We start from the raw sequence: 19737 nt of genomic DNA, 5'->3' as shown, positions 1-19737 counted from the left end.
GCAAGATTTAACTTTTTCGGTCACAGGCAATATTGTGGCTTGCTGGTTTCAGAGTCAACGACATGATTTTGCATCTAGTTTGACCCCTTAGGGCAGTGGTTCTCAAACTCCCAGGGAGTTTGACTCCCACTGTAAGTCCTTGTGGGGGAGGGAGGGGCGCAGGGGCTTGCTGACACTTACGACAGCCTGCAGCAGCCTCCTGGGAGCCATGCGCCAGCCTTCGCAGGGCTCCCCAATATGCAGAGATAGGCAGAATAACGACTGTGACTCACTTCCGGTTTCGCAATCACAAACCAGAAGTGGGTTACGATTGTTATTAGTACATTCTCTGCATGTTGGGAAGCCCTGAAGAGGCTGGTGCGGAGCTCCCCACACTCCTGGGAGGCTGCTGCAGTCTGTGGTAAGTCTCAGCAAGTCCCTGTGCCCCTCCAAAGTGATCCTGGAGATCGTGTCGCTGCATCCCCTCCTCCCTGTTCCTTAAAGGGGCAGAGGCCAGGGCTCTCTGGCTGGGGTGTCACAACACCCCAGTTTGAGAACCACTTTCTTAGGTTCTGATGTCTGCCCTTCTCTCCCTGCTCATTATTCCAATGCAGTGTAGCAGCAGAGTAGCCACCACAGCCATTACTTTCTCACATAGCTAAAAACAGAGGACAATCAGCCAACTTCATTTTGCTTTTTCCTTGAGATGATAAGCTCCCAATCAAGGCGAGGGGGGATTTAAATAGTGAAACTGATTTCACTGAATGCAACTGGTCTTCAGCTTGGCACCAACTCCGCAAGTATTCACATTTACTTGCTGGCACAATTTTGGAATATTGCTATCTTATTCATAAACGTGAGCCTGTACAGGCTGAGCATCCCTAATTCAAAAACAGAAAATTCTGCAAAATCTGAAACATTTTTTGCACTGACATGATGCAACAAGTAGAAAATTCCACACCTAACTTCATGTGACAGGTTGCCGTCAAAATGCATGCACACAACAGGCAGTTTATTCAGTGTTCCCAAGAGAAGAAGACCCTCTCAGCCCCCTTTAGCTATAATATAGCTATGATATAGCTTTTCTGCACATGCCCAGATTCCCCCATTACTTCCAGGCTATGTGCATGAGGTGCATAGGATGCATAAAATGAATTTCGTGTTTAGACTTGGGTCCCATCCTTAAGATATCTCATTATGTATATGCAAATATTCCAAAATCCAAAACACTTCTGGTCCCAAGCATTTTGGATAAGGGACAGTCAACCTGGATTAGCTCTGCCTCTCCAAATGTGGTTTTAAAAACAAAACTATTGTCTTTTTTCCCAGCTGACTGAAAAAGTCCTCACTTACCTCATCAGTAAAGCCTATAATCCTAAAACAATGCTGAATTGCTTCATACTGCTTTCCATAGGATTCTTTACTAATAATATCATGCATCACCCTTCCAGTGTCATTGTCAATGTATCTAAATAAAATGAGATAATTGAGATCAATACTTAGCTAATAAAAACAGAAATGTTGGGACTCAAACCTACCTGAAAGGAAAATCCACTAACTCAAATTCCCATAATCCTATGTGTGTAGGCTCATCAGAAGTACAAAGAGAAAGCAACCCTTCATATGCTCAGTGTCATATTTATCATGACATAACATCTAGTGGAGTCAGAAAATGATACTGAGAAGAGCTGGGGACGGAGGGGCAGCTGCGCCCTGACACAGATTACAGCACCTTGATTACAGCACTCATCCAGCTATTGCAGATGAGTGAAACTCCCTTGTTTTTAATTAAGCTGAAGTAGTCAGTGAAAGGAAATCCTATTTCAGTTGCTCTTTCTTTAACCAAATTGACAAGGTAGATGGTATTAGTACCACTTTGCAGATTGCAACATTAAAAATATCTGAGTACTATCAATCTCTAGCAAGATAAAAAAACACAACCTAGGCTTGCACCTATATGGCTAAGGACGCAATCCTAACCACTTTCCAGCACCGACATAAGGGCAATGCAACTCCGAGGTAAGGGAACAAACATTGCCTTAACCTTGAGGAGGCCTCCATGACTGCCCCCCAACTGCAGGATGCAGCACATGCCTCACTGGCACAGTTATGCCAGTGTTGGAAAGTTGGTTAGGATTGCACTCTAAAAGGGTTAGGTTATGCAGACAAAAGCATGCTCAGTTCTCTGTGGGGCTTATTGAGCTGAATGGAGCAAAATAAATAGGCCTCCACCTGGCAAAACAGTTGGGGGATTGGCAAAACCTGCTTGCTCTCCCTACATATATTTGGTAGGACTAGGAGGTATCAATTGTGTCCCTGAGGTCACTTTTCTTCCTCCCTCTGATGAAAGCCCTGTTTTTTCTTCCTATTTTTGTCTATTTTTCCTTATTCACGGAAATTTCTAGCCTCCCAGAGGATTTGGGGGGCTGTAGACCCTAGATACCGAAGCCATTCTGCTGGAATGCTCCTCTGAGTTTCTTTCTTTGAAATACAATTTCATGCGTTGAATGTGGCTTGCCCTTTCTGTCTGGGATCCACTGAAGACAATAAATCCCACCCAGCCTTCCTACTGAGTTTGTCATATGGCCACCAATTGGGCAGCCATGCCCACTTGTCTCCGTAAAAGTGTGGTATGGAGTGGCCCAATTATTTCCTCTCATCCCATCGACTAATCCCAAAACATCACATTTAGATTTTTTTAAGGTCAAGCACAAGGATGATGTGTTTTGCCATGCCTGCATTGGAACCAACTCTTGGTACATGGAATGCACGCCCAGTTACTCCCCAGTAGATCCAGAAGGCCAACATTCCTGGGTCAATTTAAATCACTAGCAACAGAGACTGTATTCCTAGTTAGGCACATGGAGGGACAAAATTGTGTTTGCTTGCTCTTTCTACTTTGTTCACCTGCAAATGTTCACCAGCTTAGCATGCAACCCCTTAGAACGTCTCTGCTATCCTCTCATTTATTTGATTTATATCCGCCTTTCTCCTCCAAGATCACCCAAGGTGGCTACCTTGCTCCCCCTTCCAGGCATTATTAGTTACTCCATCCAATTTTGTCAAGCTACCTCTTTGTGGCCATCCAGCCAAGTCCAGGCATTTTTTTCACTGCCCTGCTTGTTCTCTTCACCCCTTCCCCATTTTCTTTCATTCTTGGGTGGTGGTGGTTAATAAACTGGTTATATTTTGACTCCTTGCCTTCCTAGTTCACTGGTAATTAAGTGGGCTGTCTCATTTCTAGACCCACTTGGGTTTACTGCTAGAATTTGATTATAACAAGAACTGCTAGGTCCTGTGCTTTCCTGGGAAGTGAGAGTTTTCCCATTCTCTGTCTGGATTCCCCACTTGGGATGGTGATAGCAGATTTCTTCCAGTTTTCTTGCACTCAGCTGCTCACTGTCCAGTGAAGTGAAGTGTTCTTCCACTGGAAGGGATGTGCACTGAATGCTAACCACTAGATACTATGGCCTTGGGCAGCCTCCGGCTCCCCTAACACTCCAATATAGATGAATGGCTACTATCCATTCCCGTGGAAAGAAAGCACAGTATTCAGGGATGTTGCCATGATGAGGAGAAAATTAGTCTTATTTCTGCATCTCCTAGTCCTGGCTACAAAGGTTCTTACAGAAGAATTCAATGTTTCTCTATGTACAAAGTGCACAGAAATACATTTTATTTAGAGATGCAGTTTATAACACAGCCTCTGCTCCCTATTCCCCAAGGACCCCTCTCCACCACTAATCATAATGGCCAGCAAATTGCCAGCTGCTTTGATACTATTTTCAGAGAGAGGGATTTATAGATGATAACAGTAAACAAGACACGGTCCAATCTAAATGTTAAAACAAAAAGTAAAATGCCTGTTCCTTCAAAGGCAACACACTAGCATTTCCAAGGCAGGTTTGGACTCATAGGCTAATTTCCTATGCACAATAATGTGCTGATTTGAAACAATTCATTTGGGTTTGTTTGCATAATGTTAACACAAATGAATCACTCTGTAAACAAAAATTTCTAAAAAGAGATGAAATTCAAGAAGGGAGATTATTGTTTTTATTATTCACCAATAAAGGGAGGGAAGAGACAGGGAGCTGGATAATACACTTACTTTTGATTTGTGTAGTAAAACCCAATATAAACAACATAACTTTTTGTGCCCATTCACTTTCAATTCTGAAAGAATTTTAAAAGGATCCTTAAGAGATGGGGAAGGATTAAAGGCAATTCAGACACATGATCACACTGAAAGCAAGAGCTAATCAATAGCCAATTACAGCTGGCATTAAAAAAACAAATTAATAATAGTTACCTGGGAGGTTTTTTCTCAGGAAGCTTGTATTCAAAGAGTTTCTTCTGATGATAAAGGCCAGCATAAATATAATAAAATATATGGAAGTTTTTCTCCCCTCTGTTGAAAGAAAAACAATTTACCATAGAAACAGAACTACTTCTTTACCCACTGACCTTGAATGTACTGCAAAGAACAGATTCAGGGAGCATGACCATTTTAGGCATGCAAGAAAAATAGCAAACCTGGCCAGTGGCATCACTAGGGTTTGCATCTGGTGCAGGAAGCCAACACATCACCCCCATCATGGACCCCCATCATGGACCCCCTGCCATGCAGTGGGCAGGGCAACACCTTAGATGGTGGACATGGTGATGCACCATTGATTTTTCAGCGATAACTTGTTATACGACAGAGATATTTAAACAAGATTTGTTCTGTTACATTCCGCATGAAAATGATGTATAACACGATCAGATTATTTAAAAATACCATGATTTAAAAATTTTTGCTCAGTAGTAGTGTCAACAACCCCCATGAGCATCACCCAGTGCGGCCCACACTCCCTAGCAACACCACTGCACCTGACAATAATACAAATATTCTCCACAAATACATCGCACACTTCTTAGTTATCCCCATGTATTTATTTATTACTGAGGCCCAGAGGTCATGATTTGCTCAGAAGGCCACACAGTTATACGGTGAGATCAGATCTGAACTCAGGTCTTCATGTTCCATATGTAACACTGGATATATACTAAATGACAAATACTCAGCACAGGAATTATAGGGGAAAGTGAGGGAGCCCCTCAGTGAAATTTTCACAAGCAGTTAGGGGGTGACTTCTTCCAGTCTTAGCTAAATCACACCTCCCCCACAGACGTCTAAAGCAGTAGCTAAGATGGCCAGCAGAAAAGCTAACAGGGCTGGGACACCCTCACCATTACAGTTTGAGCATGGCAGATTCTGCCAATGTGTTCAACTTGTGCTTGCCCCTTGAGGGCAAGAGAACAGTTGAACAACTGCAACCAATTGCACTACTAGGAATTTCAAACATTATACGGCAATATCTCACCAGTTGGGTAGATACTGGGTAACCCTTGGGTAGAGCTGGAACTCGCGAGCACCCAAAAATTCCAGTCTAAACATCTGGTGGGCACCACTGATGGTGATGATGATTTATGAGGAAATTGTCAACAACTAAAAAGCATTTCCAATGAAATAGTCCAATTCATACATACACAGCTTGCTTTATGACTCTGGATTTTTCTAGCAGATATTCAGAAATTTTTGCTCCCATTACAGCTCCTGTGGGTGTAAACATCATTTCCAGGTATTTCCCAAAACGACTGGAGTTGTCATTGATTGCAGTGCAGGCATTGCCAAAGGCTTCGACCAGAGGGTTCACTTGTAGAATCTTCTCCCGCAAAGCACGGTTATTGGCCTTCAGAGAACAGAAGGAATTCCCCTTGGGTGAAATGTGGCAGCTTCATAAGGGCCCAAATCCTCCATAATAGTGTACATAGTATCACACATGAAGACAAACCAGTGCTGAGTGGCAGCTCAAGTTTTGCATTTAGGACTCGGATTCACCTCCAGATACCGCAATTTGAAAGCACCTCAGGTAACAACATTATAAAGATCTCTCCTGAAGATTCACTTACAGATGAATATGAGGCTCAAATGAACAGTGATCAGAGTCCAACTCCGTATAAAGCAGCTCATCAGGGCTTCATGCGCTCAAAAAGGGTTTATAATACAGGCAGAAATGACAATACCATGAGAAATATGCTTTTCCTTAGCTGCTTATCAATAGTTATTTTTATAGTTTTTTAAATATATATTCTTTCTGTAAGTCAACATGAAAATGTTTTGAGAATCACAGAATTATAAGATACCTTAAGGGTCTGGCCGGCACAACCATTGGAGGAGATTGGAGAGGAAGATTGCAGGCTCCCCACCAGAACAATAAGATCTGGTCATACTGGGGAAGGTTTCTGGCACACAGCGGTCCCAAGTTTGTATTCCCTTAGTCTTCCTTATATCACAAAGGAAGCTGTCTTATACCATAAGAACATAAGAACAGCCCCACTGGATCAGGCCATAGGCCCATCTAGTCCAGCTTCCTGTATCTCACAGCGGCCCACCAAATGCTCCAGGGAGCACACCAGATAACAAGAGACCTCATTCTGGTGCCCTCCCTTGCATCTGGCATTCCGACATAGCCCATTTCTAAAATCAGGAGGTTGCACATGCACATCATGGCTTGTAACCCATAATGGACTATGGATCCATCTAAGTGAGTATTATCTACACAGTCTGCTAGCTCTTCAGAGTTTCCAATAGCTTTGAGTCTTTCCCAAACCCATATGGAGATTTCAGGGATTGAACTCAAGACCTTCTACATACAAAACACATAACATGTGCTCTATCACTGAATTACAGCCCCTCCCTTTGACAAGCAGGTCATGAAACTGATTAACAACAACAAGATTGATCTAGCCACAGTAATAGTAATGCCAGCCATGTTCTAGTACTCTGGAGTTAACTGGTTGTGTATAACTCATTACAGAATTGCTTTTGACACACAATATATTAATGGGGAGAAAAAGGAATTTCTGATCTGTGTGACAATATTCCTCTCTCCCTTTTCCAATATTTATGTCTTTTTCCAGTATTTATAAGTATCATATTTTAAGTACCTTTAAAACAGCTTAACATTGTGGAATGAAAGCAGATTTTACTTTAAAATTATAGTATTTTAGCAACAAGCTCTGTAGTCAACCCGCTGCTTCTAAAAAAAAACAGCAGTCACTTGCCACACTCCTCGTGCAGTTTCCAAGTTTGATTTAAAGGAGCTACGCAAATGAAGAATGCTCCTTCATTCATGTGGTGTCTGTAAATCAAACCAGATGCTTTCAAACTGTGTTTGAAGAAAGTGCAAGGAGTATGGTAAGGAGGCAGGTGGTCCGCCTTCTGCTCATTTTTAGTGGACGTAAAACAGATCAGTGTGGGTTGAATCCATGGCAGGTTAGAGGGAGGCTGTGACAGCAGGCAGACTCAGAGTGAAGGGTACCCCAAATCCGCCACCATCTCACTCCCTTGCAATGTGCCACTTATGCAACTCGCATCATCTTACCTAATGGATGGGCTGCCCCATCTACCAAGTTACCAGGCACCAAAGAAGTAAACTTCCTTGCTTTCCTTTCTTTTAGCCCTACCTATGAAAAATGGAGAGTGACCTAAAAAAATTGCCCAAACACACTGCAAAGAACCCAGGGGCACATCTCTACAGTTGCGTGCTGCTTTATTGGCTGCCCTATGAATATTTCTATCTCCAGGTTCAGAAGGCTTATGTGATCAAGGCCAGATCTATGAACAGAAGTGCATAAATGAGCAGTTCTTTACAACGGAGCCACTTGTGCTACATAACAAGCAATAGATACCTTTCCCAGGAAGGTCAAATGCTGCACAATTAGATGGGCACTTTCCGTCTTTCCAGCACCGCTTTCTCCACTGATGATAATGCACTGCCACACAAAAACAGAGCAGTAGTGATAAACTTTAATCTCTATTTACATGCACTTCAACAGATGGTTAAAGACAACAGGGCATCTAAATTTTACCAGCATTGTAAAGTTCAATAAATCATGCACAAGTGAGTTTAAATAAGGTAAAGTCTTCCACTGTATTTGCACATCAAACTCACTGAAAGCTCTCGTTGGTTATGCAAGGAACTTTCAAGGTTTACAATGAGATTCACAAGGTAAATATAAAAATTGTAGTGGGAACACCCAAAAGTACACCCAGGTTTTGTTTGTTTTAAGAAATATATATTTGATACAAAAAAAAATGCACCCAAGAGAAATGGACTCAAAATGTAAAGAACATTACACATTTCTAGCAAGCATGTTTAGAATCGCAACCTAAATATGGGGCCAGTGCTGAAAGCAGCAGCCATTCATCTAGTTCCTCACTCCCCCTTTGTAATACCTAGTAGAACTTAACTCATCTGATGTGTTCTGCGTTGCCCCAACCCCTTCCAGCAGCAGGTAATGACATGGCATGGAAACTGGGAAATGGAAAGCATCGTGACCTCATTACCTGAGTCAAGTTCTATGAGATATTAATGGGAGAGGGAGAAGCTGAGTGCATGGTCGCTGCTTCGGGCACCAGCCACACATTTGGTGTAAGGTCTAGTTTGACCCTCAAGGAGTGACTCTGAAGCACAATCACCAGTGGTATTTATTGGCTGTGCTGCTCTTGAAATATGTGGCCTCCCTAAACAATCACCAAGCTTTTTCCATTCAGTTTTCAACCTGGATTCATCGTTTTTAAAAAGTCTATATGCCTGTATTTATTTTATAGGATCCCTTACGATGCTCTGAAAGCCCACTGACTCTGGATCACTGTACATTAGTCTGCATACCCTACAAAGGAGCATTTACAAATAAAAAGCATCACCATTTGTTATAGCCAGCAGTCATCTCTGCATGTAATATTTCATGTGAAAAAGTAGTGTGAGACACAATCTTCAAAACAGAAGAGCTCCAGTTTCCACAGTACTGTATTCCAATTTCATCAAAATCACTGCCATATAATTGGATTTGTGTTCTCATTACCTTTATATTAGAACTATCCTGATTATATTTTACCATGAAAATGAGTGATCACAGAGTTAATGATTCTTATTTTCTGTGACTTATAGTCACAGTCTGGCACTTTCTGGGTTTCTCCCTAATTCCATCACTGAATACCTGAGCTAAAAGAGGGCAGAAAACATTCCCCTTTGTAGGTTGCAGATGACTATATTGCAGACAAACTCTGAAGGCATATCTACAATACAGGCTTAAACTGAGTGAAATTACCACTTCCCAGGGAACTCTGGGAACTGTAGTTCTTAGGGAAGATTATTGAAATCAAGACAAAAAAGCACTCCATCCCTCATCCATCCCAATCAGGGCCTCTGAGAGGAATTTTATCAGGGGGTACAAAGTTTCTTTTGGGCCCCTCCCAAAGAAGGAGAGGGTGAAACCGAGCGGGAGGGTGGCCAGAATGGGGGTAAAATAGGCAGGGGGAAAGTAGCAACAGCTGGACTGGTCTTTGGAGCCCAGGTCTACTAGTCTTCCCAATGCAGCGCTCAGGTCTACATGCCTGCCTGGCATTGGCAGCTAGATACAGTATTATGGAAAACCAAAACACTCCTAGGTCTCTCTAAAATCTTTCAAATATAGAAAATCATTGCAGGAGATTAGTATCATCATCTAGGCTCACACTAGAATGGAAAGTGCCCTGTGAGGACCAAAACTTGCTTCTGCAGCAGCTGCAGTCCCACAGCTGTGTCACTGAGCTCCTGTACACTCCTTCATGGTAAGTGAATCCACAAGCCAAAGAGCTACTGTAGCAAGGTCAGTTTCCTCCTAGAAGTGACACTGTTAAGGAACGTATGCATTCCTGGACCTGGTGTGTGTGTCTTGTGGCTATAGTTGCTGCCATGAGCCCATAGTAATAACCCCAGCATCCCACGTGGACAGTGAGTCTGGGTGAGATTGGAAAAAGTAAGATCCCAGGAAATTTCTGGGCCCCCTCCTTTGGCTCCTGGGCCCCTTTCTGACCCTGGGCCCAGGTACAAATTACCCCTTTACCCCTCTCTCCTAGGCCCTGGTTCCAATCTTTATACTTCAGGCACCATACAGAGAAGAAATGTAACAACAACATCAACAAGTACTCTTGCAGCCCAATACCAAACTCCCTGCACAAGGATGCAGCAGCACTGGTGTGGCTTCTGCTGTGTCCTGCTGGGGAGTTTCGGTTGCTGGAGGTCTCCTCAGGGCAAGGGGACAGAATAAGCCTCAGCAGCCACTATGGGTCAACTAGGACCTGCACCAGTGATAACACTGGTGCAAGTCTGAATTGATCTGTGCAGCGGATCAGGCCCAGGAAGGGGGTTTGGCACGCACCACCAACAATCCTGCCCTCGTCCTGAGCCCAATCTGTCCTCCATTTGCCCCTTTCCACTCAACCCCTGCCCTGTTCAACCCTTCCCTGCCCTCCCCATCTCTCCTTCTGCAGGGGCTTACCTCTGCCAGCTGGTCTCTGTTGATCTGTCAGTGTGCATGGGAAGGCTTCAGCCTTCCCGCCAGTAGTCTGCACTGCTGCAAAGCACTTTACGGCTCTTTGTAGCAGACTGTGCTGGCAATGGGGCATGATTGGAGGAGTCACTGGCTGCATTGAGAGTGCCGCATTCAAGGTCAACAACAGCATGGGATTGCTTTCTCAATGATCCAAGATAAGCTTCCTCAAATGCTAGAAAGCAAATGGTTGATTTGCTGCTTCTAATCAACTGCTGCTGAGAAGAGCCTTCTTGTAATTCTAGCCAGGGTGTTTCTGCACTGTAAATACAGCATTGTGAATCCACTAGGGCAGCCGAACTCCCTCAACAAATCCATTGCGTCACCTGTTATGGATCCAGAGCCTGCCAAACTGAAATCTAAAATGGCCAAAAACCCAGAAGTCACATCTGGGTCGAATGCGTATCCCTGCATCATTTTCTGCCACACTGTGTGGCAGTTTCTAAACTGTGTCATGGCGCAACACAGTTCCTAAACTGTGTGTAGTGCCAGCAAAGTGGAGTACACAGTTTGGGGAACGTGGCATGATGTGGAAAATGACTCAAAGGACACTCGCGACCCAGACACAAATTCTGGGGTCAGTCATTTTAGATTCCAGTGTCAGCAGGCCCATGACCCACCAGAAATCAAGTTGCAACCCACAGTTTGGGAACCCCTGCCCTAAACCATACCAATCCCATTGTTTCCTATGGGAAAATTCCTTTTCATTTACATGTTATTGATGTATACACCATTTTCCAGGATGACAACCCCCACATAAATTGAGAGCTGCCTGTAATAATAATAACAACTTTATTTTTACCCCACCTTTCTCTCCGAAGGGACTCAAGGCGGCTTACAACAGGTTAAAAACAGATTAAACAACATAATTAAAAAAACAGATTAACAACATAATTTAAAAACAGATAAAAGCATATTAACACATATCATAAAAACAGTAGTCAGATAACAAGTAGTAAAAAGGTAAAAAGAGCATAGAGCAGCAAGTCATAAAGGAATCAGGCCTGTAAAAAATTAAAAGATGTTGAAAAGATGTTAAAAAGGCCGAGAACTCAGAAGGCTTGTTTAAACAGAAGGGTCTTCAGGCCTCGCCGAAAAGTCTCAAGAGAGGGAGCCATTCTTAAGTCAAGGGGAAGGGTTGGCGCCACTACTGAGAAGGCCCTATTTCTAGCTGCCGCCCCACGTACCTCCCTAGGTGGCGGCACTTGTAAAAAGGCCTTCTCTGATGACCTAAGAGGACGAGCCGGATTGTAGGGAAGCAGGAGATCTCTAAGATACCCTGGCCCAGAGCAGTATAGGGCTGTACATATGTGGATATGCATCACACCACATGGATGTGACCAGAGCACAGCTCTGGTCATGTTCAAAGAGGGTGGCTGGCCCTGGGGCGGTATACCTTCCAGGTACGCTGCTGTAAGGGGCTACAAGAACCTATGCAGGCAGTATTCGCAGACAGTATGGTAGAACAGGGGAAAAAAATGAGCACATGTAGCACAAGCTATGACAGCTGTATAACTCTCTGAAAAGCTATTGCCTGTGTGCAGCCTAAGGCAAACATAAGCTTGCAATTATAATACTTTGAAGAGACCCACAGGTAGATTTTTTTTTCCTTTGCAGATTTTGCTAAATGAAATTTCTGCATCACAACAATGAATGAGTAATGGAGTTGAATGGGTGAAAAGAATCTGGTCCACCTACCAACATTCATCAACTACCCAATTGTCATTCTAACCTATGCTGTGCTGTTAAGGCCATCCCACGCATTACCATTCACGCATTACCACGCATTACCATTACCATTACCACACATCCCACGCATCCCACGCGGTAGCAAATCCAGGTTTGCCAACAGGCACTGTATGTAGTTAGTAGAAAGCTGAAGTTAATCTTGGCTCCCTGATGAGGTTTATCAATACGATGCATATTTTTCCAATCATACGTTTGTTACATTCACACAGTATTTTTACGCACGATTTAAAAAGCTCTTGGGTATATGCTCCAGAACTGTAACATGCAAAGAGGTGTTAAGAGCATCAGGGTTTGAGTTTAGCAGTGCAAAAAGTACACCAGGTTTGTACACCATGGATTGTTTGACAAACTTGAATGAATATCAAATTATTATTATAATTAATAATCATCTAAGTACTATTAAGACTCTAAAACAGTTCAGCACAGTCCCCTATTGTGAAGACGGTATTATGCAGCAATGAAGCAATCAAGGAAGTATGTTTTCATACCTGGTCTTTGTTGAAAGTAACCATGCCCTGGTAAGCAGCATCTGCAGAGGCAAAGATGTGGGGTGGGTTTGAGGAACGCTTCACACCATGGTAAAGCTTGGAAAACTAAACAAGAAAATATAGCTGTCAAAGCATAACCTGCACACCTACTGAATGAGAGTTCCCCCCCCCAGAAGAATTCAAAGGATCAGAATACATTTCTTCAAATTCCTACTTCTAATGTTTTGTTTTTCAGTGAACCTTGCTCTAGTACACTTTACAGCAGGTTCAACACTAAAATGAAAGGCCCAAGTAGTTAAAATTCCATAGTTAAGAAATTGTTTGTGCCACTGAACACATCCTTAGAATTTTTATATTGAAAATATCCAATCTTGGATGGAGTCTTCTTTTCTTTTGCTTTTTCTTTAAGCAAATCAATCACTAGTTGACAAATATTTAAAAATCAAGTTTCTTGCCTTCCTCTTACCTGTGGAGAATATATGCTGAGATTTTGGAAGGGGTTTAAGGCAATTAAGATATCTCCAACGTAAGTATAAATTTGTAAGTCGGCATAGCGCTTCTGCAGCTGATGAATAATTGTGTCCTGAAGAGATTACAAGTTTTATAGTTAGGTAGTGTGTGTGTGTTTTGTTTTGCTTTTTTTTTTGCAGATAGGAAACTCATTGTAAGTACACCAAACACATAAAGCAATAAGCGATAATCTTAGATGTTATTTGTCACGTCAAATATTGACTTCATTATATCAAGTCATTGTTTTCACAGTCTCATATCTCTCCCTACAATAAATCTATAAGAATGCCAAGTTAAAAGCAATAAGCCTGTCTATTAAACCTGTCTATTAAGTTTTTGTTACTATGCGGGTTGGAGAAAAAAAACAACTCCTGTTCCTCTCCAAGTATATAATAGGAACAGAAAGGCATGATAAAAATGTATTTGATTTCCTTGTTTGTTTTTAACTTTTCACACAACACCCATAACATTAAGCTAAAAATATATACAATGATTTTGCTGCCAGTTGTGGCTTTTAACCTAGAAATCAAATCCAACCAAAGTGAGGCACTTTTACATGCTGTTAATTTCAGCCAATCGCCTAATGAAATCAAGGTCATGTAAATGCACTTCACTTTGGCAGTATTTACTACTTTCTTCTCAACTAAAATAATAAAAATGGTAAAACTAAAGGGAGCTACAATATCTGCACACTTTTTTCTACCATTATGCTGCATGTCAAATTGTCTTTTTAATTAGGCATATAAACTTTCCCCGTTGTGATAAAAGGAGCATGAAATATGAATAAAATTTTCTCAGAGTCATCTCATATGCTTTTTTTTTTTTTTTAATATGGGAACTAATATATTCTTATCTCAAATGAGGATTTTGGGGCCATTTTCACATTCAATCCAACAATTTTGTTCTTTGGGCAGTGTTTGCAAATTGCAAAGCAGCAATTTCCCACCAAAGCAAGGCAAGTGGAGGATTCTGTTACACTCAGAAAACTAGAACACAAGCAATGCACCTTCTTCTGTGTGCAGAAACTACCTTCTATGTAAATAATAATGGAATCTCAAGAGGATTGGGAGAGCAGAACTACCAAACGTGATATGTTCAGTCACAGTGTTGCTCTGCACACCTATGCAAGTATCTTCAGGACAGGGCCTAGGAGAGGGGGGTAAAGGGGGTAATTTGTACCCGGGCCCAGGGTCAAAAGGGGGGTCCAGGAGTCAAAGGAGGAGGCCCAGAAATTTCCTGGGATCTAACATTTTCCTATCTGCTGGGGACACTACCATGACTGGAGATGCTGGGGACACTACTGATGCCACATGGGTGGTAGACCTGGGCTCCAAAGACGTTTCCAGCTGTCTCTAATGTCCCCTTACGCTGCTTCGCCCCTCTCTGCCCCTATTCTGCTTGCCCGTCACCACCCTCCCCTGCTCTGTTTCACCCCTTCCCCTTTGCAAAGGGGCCCAAAAGAAACTTTGTACCCCCTGCTAAAATTCCTCTCAGAGCTCCTGCTTCAGGACAAGGGAGAAGTGACAGCAGCAGACCTATTATTAAAATCAGGTTTGATACCGAATCTATATAAAGCAGGAAGGGTAACTTAAATTAAAACGTGAGTGGACAGGAGGGGAGCTGAAACTGATTTTTCACTCCATCACCATGCTGCATGCAAATATCTATGAATCAAGCCAGAATGTTTTGCAATTATCATATATGTGTGGTGTGTATGTGTCATGTCTCATTCTTAACATCTGATTCCTAGTGGTGTCCCAGCTGAGGAAATGATCTGAACTCCAGCTGTTTAAGCATCAGCAATGCTGTAGCTCGGATGCTCCCAGTTCATTCACTGAACCCAATGATTACATATTTAGAAATCACTCCTTAGACTTCAACACTCTCTAGTATGATACCCAAGAAATTGAACCAAACATAAAATATGCAGGCTGGAAAGAGTTCAGCTCGCATTGCTTCTGACTGCATTTTATGAGATAAAGTAAACAAGCCAAAATTGGCCAGACTTGGGTGAGAGGGGAGGCTAAAACCTTCTCCCACCCAACATCCAGTTCTATGCATAGAAAGAAACTAACACATGAATGTGAGGGAAGGAAACATCATAGGATGGGGAGGAGGAGAGGAGCAAGGGAAGGAGATGGAAATTTTTGGGTCTGGATATCTCGCCAGTTCCCCGCCCAGTAAATTGCCAACTGCCATATATTTACCTTGTATATGTGAACGATCACAGGAGCTAAGTAACAAGTTTTTATATGTGGAAAGTGATATGCATGGTTTAACTACAGTTGCTGTATTTTCCATTCATAATTATTATTTGCTTCTAATGCCTAACCCCCAAATGGAAAAGCAGTTTTGAAATGCACAACAATCTAATCTTGATGTACAGAACTAAGCTTCTCATTGCAGCCAGCACAAATAATAATGCAGCCAACCACGATCCATCATCGAGTTCTCCTGTGTAACAGAACAATCTAAAGGCTCAGAATATAAATGAACCTAAGATAGGAGATCATAATCATATGGCACAGGATTAGTTTTTGTTTTCCCTTACATTAAAACTGGGAACAATTAACTTGGTGACATGATGATATTATTAGTAACAAGAAAGCCTATAAGACTAGACAAAAGGTAAGAAGGTCACTTTTCCAGCAGTCATTGCCTCAGCATACCTTACCTCATCCAGGACTTCGAGGTTTACCAAATCATCATCTGGAGAATATTTGTCAGATGCATCCACACGATATGGCCTTCGAGTGTGTATTCGCTCATGCCTGCAAGAGTTTCAGAGTGCCTGTGTGAAAACACCTAAAGGCGACATCTGGCCAAAGGCAAAAATAATTCAGCTGATGACTGGTTTTCTCTAGGCACATAGCTCACTTGTCATTCTCTTTTCTCTGGGAATCAAAGTTCTATGTGGGGGCAACTTGTGATCTTCAGCAGAATATTTTCTGTTGCACCTCACAAAGCAACAGTCTGGGAACTGTTCTCCCCAGGGACCTTTGCTTGGTGCCAACTCTTCTGTCTTTTTGGCACCAGGCACAGACCTTTCTGCTTCAGCAAGCTGTCCACATTCTTAAATGTGCTTTAGTTTTATTGTTTTCTATTCATTTCAGTTTCTTGCTGTATTGTGTAGTCTGAATTCTGTTTTTGTCTGCTATTTTACTGCAATTTGAATGTTTAAAGAATGGATGCAAACTTTTATTAAATACCTACGGTATGATAGCCACTTGAGGTGATGTGGCCAAAAGGCAACTTAAAAATATTTCAACTTACTAATCAATCACTCAAATGACTCTCAATATTCTTTGGAGGAAACCATAACAGTAAAACTTATAAAATACATGTATTTGACATGTATAAATTTGACACATTTATAGTGTCCACAGGGCTGGTCTAGTAATGAGGCCAACAAATGCTTACTTTAAGCAGTGAGGTGGGGGACAGCAGTGAACTATTGTGGGGTGCCTTTCCCCCCTCAGCATGCCACCCACTGAGCCAGTTCACTTGGCTGTCTAATCTAATTCCCACTTGCCAAGAGGGAGCAGGAAGACAATCAGGGCACGAGCAGCCCACCTCTTCCCCCTTTACTGCTGGAGTAAAAAAATGAATTAACTGATGTGGTTGACACGGCCACCACCACCTCTTTGCTCTCCATCATCCCTAAGCAACTAGGATGGCTGGGTAAGGAAAGACAGAATGGCAGAGCCCACCCATGCACCTAACCTTGAACTCTGGTGCCACCTCCTTCCTCTGTATTATCCTGTTTGAAATAAACAGGATGAGCAGAACATACTAGCATTTTTTTAAAATGGTGCTCTCATCTCTCACAAGTTTATCTGTAAATAAACCCCTGCTAATTGGGTAAGAGGCACTTTTTCAAATGGGTGCTACTCTTTTTTTAGCAGGGGGAGAGTAACTGGCCCACCTCACCCCAGCAGTGTCTGTTCTAGTGGCTGTCTGCTGGTATTCATTTGCATCTTTTTAGATTGTGAGCCCTTTTGGGACAGGGAGCCATTTAGTTATTTGATTTTTCTCTGTAAACCGCTTTGTGAACTTTTAGTTGAAAAGCGGTATATAAATACTGTTAATAATAATAATAATAATAATAATAATAATAATAATAATAATAATAATAATAATAATAATAATAAATCCAAATGTCAGTACAACAAAATGTATGAGAGAAGGACATGTAGCCCACCCCAAGTCATTGAGATAAAATGTGCAAGAAGTCTAAGCCTGCAATTCTAGAAGTAAGTCTTACCTAACAGTGGGACATAGGTGTTGTACACATTGTACAGATGGAGTGGTAGTCTGAATGATATCACTTCAGACTGCCTGCATTATGTCATTTTTCAAATGCACCCTCACTTTAAAAAAATGATGGGCATATAGTACACATATAGAAGTATGCCAAAGCTTTATTCTTGCTGTGCTAGTTTACAACAAGCAGAGAGATTTTTTAAAATAAAAATTTGCCCTCCCACCTGCAATCTCAGACAGTAAAGTCCAAAATTCCACATCAGACTACTGCATCATTCTCTGCAATATGTTGGATGACTATACATCCCAAGTAAAAATGTACAGTATAGAATTGCTGTGCACATCAGTCACTGAACACAACACAAACATGTATTACTAAACCCCATTCATTTCACTCACTCCACCTCATGGTTAGTTCCATATACACACACCTGTGGTCACCACTAGACTATCACATAACCCCCCCCCACCCCATGTAGCCCCAATTTATCCACCTTCTGGGTCAGTGGCCCCCCCAAAAAGTGTGCCTTTACTTTGTTACCTTGATGTTTGCCAAAGCATCTCCTCAGATGAACCTGGAACACTTCTGAACCATGACTGCCATGACTTACTAAATTCTACGGGTGTGCAGCCAGCTTCTCTTTGCAGATTAAAAGACAGACTCTAAGTCACACAATTAGAAGCAGAGACATACTGTCCCATAACCTCTGTATAATATGATTACGTGGAAGGAATCTTTGAAAACACTTGATGAATGCCTTTTGCTTCTGAATGGGACATCCTGATTATACAAAAGTTACTGGGATCAGAAAGAGTGTCAACAGCATAGGTGGTACAGTGCACCAGTTACATAAGCATGAGCCTGAGCGGGTTTTAGTCTTGCAACCAATATAATCAAAGAGTAAAAAGGAGAATTCACACTGAGCTACAACAGCACCCTGCTGGGTAACATTTAGCATTGATCCTCCATGACACTCTGACAGATTGGCTCCTGAGCATGATTTGCTGTGCAAAAGAAAGTAACAATCCAATAACATTCAATCAACACCACGTACACAAAAGAGAACAATGATGGGATTTTTCAGGGCAGAGAGGACTGAGTTGTGGTACACAGCTGTTTATGGTTGGTTTGACACTTACTTCTTCTCCCCCCCCCCCCATCCTTTAAAAAAAATTCAATTGCCTTTCCACTGGCAAGTTGGCTAGCAAAATAAAAATTGCACAAAGCAATTACAACAAATTGATTCAAATGGATATCAAAGCACTAAGAGTAATATTACTCCAATGGGAGAAAAAGTATGGTTGATCTTAGCCACTGGCTGTGCTGCAGTCAGTTAATAGTCTTCTATATGCACAGGAGCAGAGCTGGCAACTAGAGGATTTGGCTTGACCCCTCCCTTTGTTGCTGACATTGTCCTGCACCAGCAGGAGAAATGGCAATGCAGGGGCCCTCATTAGCCCTTCCCTCAAGAGCTGAAAGCTCTGTGCTTCAGCTTTTTCTTCTTCCTAATACAATGCACTCTTACACCAACTGATTACAAATACCAGCTTGGCCAAGTGGCAGTTCCTGCTTTTCCTATATACCACGAACAATTAAATGGCATGGCACAGCAGCTTTATTGATCAGAAACTGAAACTAGCCTTTTAACAAGGGGCGAAAGGGAAAGAGTTTTACTAGAGTGGTTCTGTAATTGATGGAGATAAGGTCCATTAATGAATCTCACTTACTGTCACTATTCATATTCCAAGTTTATTTTTGGCCACTGAAGTGCCTGTTAATATCCCGAGGAAAAAAATGTTATAGTGTGTTTTAAAGCATGATTGCATGCATAAGAGGTGTTGGGAACATTTAAAAAAAACAAACAAACATAAAAAGCATATAAGAGCTTTCTGTTGTCTGTGGCATGTGGGCTGTATCATAACCTTCCCATACAGATGCTACAGAAAGTTAAGTAATGATGAAGAAACAATGGTAAGAAATAATGCAGAATGCATTCATAACGGGAGTACTTACAGATGAACACAATACATATTGAAAAATATGAATTCCATAACAAGCCCTTTAAATAAACTTGAGCACTGTTAAACCTCCAGTAAAGCTTCCTCTTTTAGAGCTGTTTTGTTACCACACCCTTCATCCCAGGTTGATTGACAGTCATTGTAGCCAATGAGAGCAGCGCATTCTGGGTACAGTAGGCCCTATCATCTCCCATTGCCATCACTGGTGTCCCCTAGTACTGTTTCACATAACACTTGGCTACCGAGGAAGTGTATACCGCAAAGGAAGAAGGTCTCCACTAAGTCCAGGAGGGTACCCGCATGG

The 19737-nt window shown here is 42.0% G+C and overlaps 1 protein-coding gene across 8 annotated transcripts in view; it reads right to left on the bottom strand.

The window, feature by feature from the left end:
* MYO3B (myosin IIIB) overlaps nt 1-19737 on the bottom strand; it is a 309268-nt gene that overhangs the window by 186095 nt on the left and 103436 nt on the right. For 7 of the 8 annotated variants that reach the window (XM_066612192.1, XM_066612189.1, XM_066612190.1 and 4 more), the window contains 7 exons: nt 15826-15922; nt 13108-13224; nt 12642-12746; nt 7720-7803; nt 5515-5717; nt 4292-4390; nt 1333-1447 (listed from right to left, as the gene is read on the bottom strand). In XM_066612192.1, the coding sequence (XP_066468289.1) occupies nt 1333-1447; nt 4292-4390; nt 5515-5717; nt 7720-7803; nt 12642-12746; nt 13108-13224; nt 15826-15922 (820 nt within the window). Of the gene's footprint in view, nt 1-1332; nt 1448-4291; nt 4391-5514; nt 5718-7719; nt 7804-12641; nt 12747-13107; nt 13225-15825; nt 15923-19737 lie in introns of those variants that run through there. The other variant, XM_066612197.1, reaches the window with a different exon arrangement.

Source organism: Tiliqua scincoides, chromosome 1 (assembly GCF_035046505.1).
Source record: "Tiliqua scincoides isolate rTilSci1 chromosome 1, rTilSci1.hap2, whole genome shotgun sequence".
In the NCBI taxonomy this organism is placed as follows: Eukaryota; Metazoa; Chordata; class Lepidosauria; order Squamata; family Scincidae; genus Tiliqua; species Tiliqua scincoides.
This window is presented reverse-complemented; position numbering and strand designations above follow the sequence as displayed.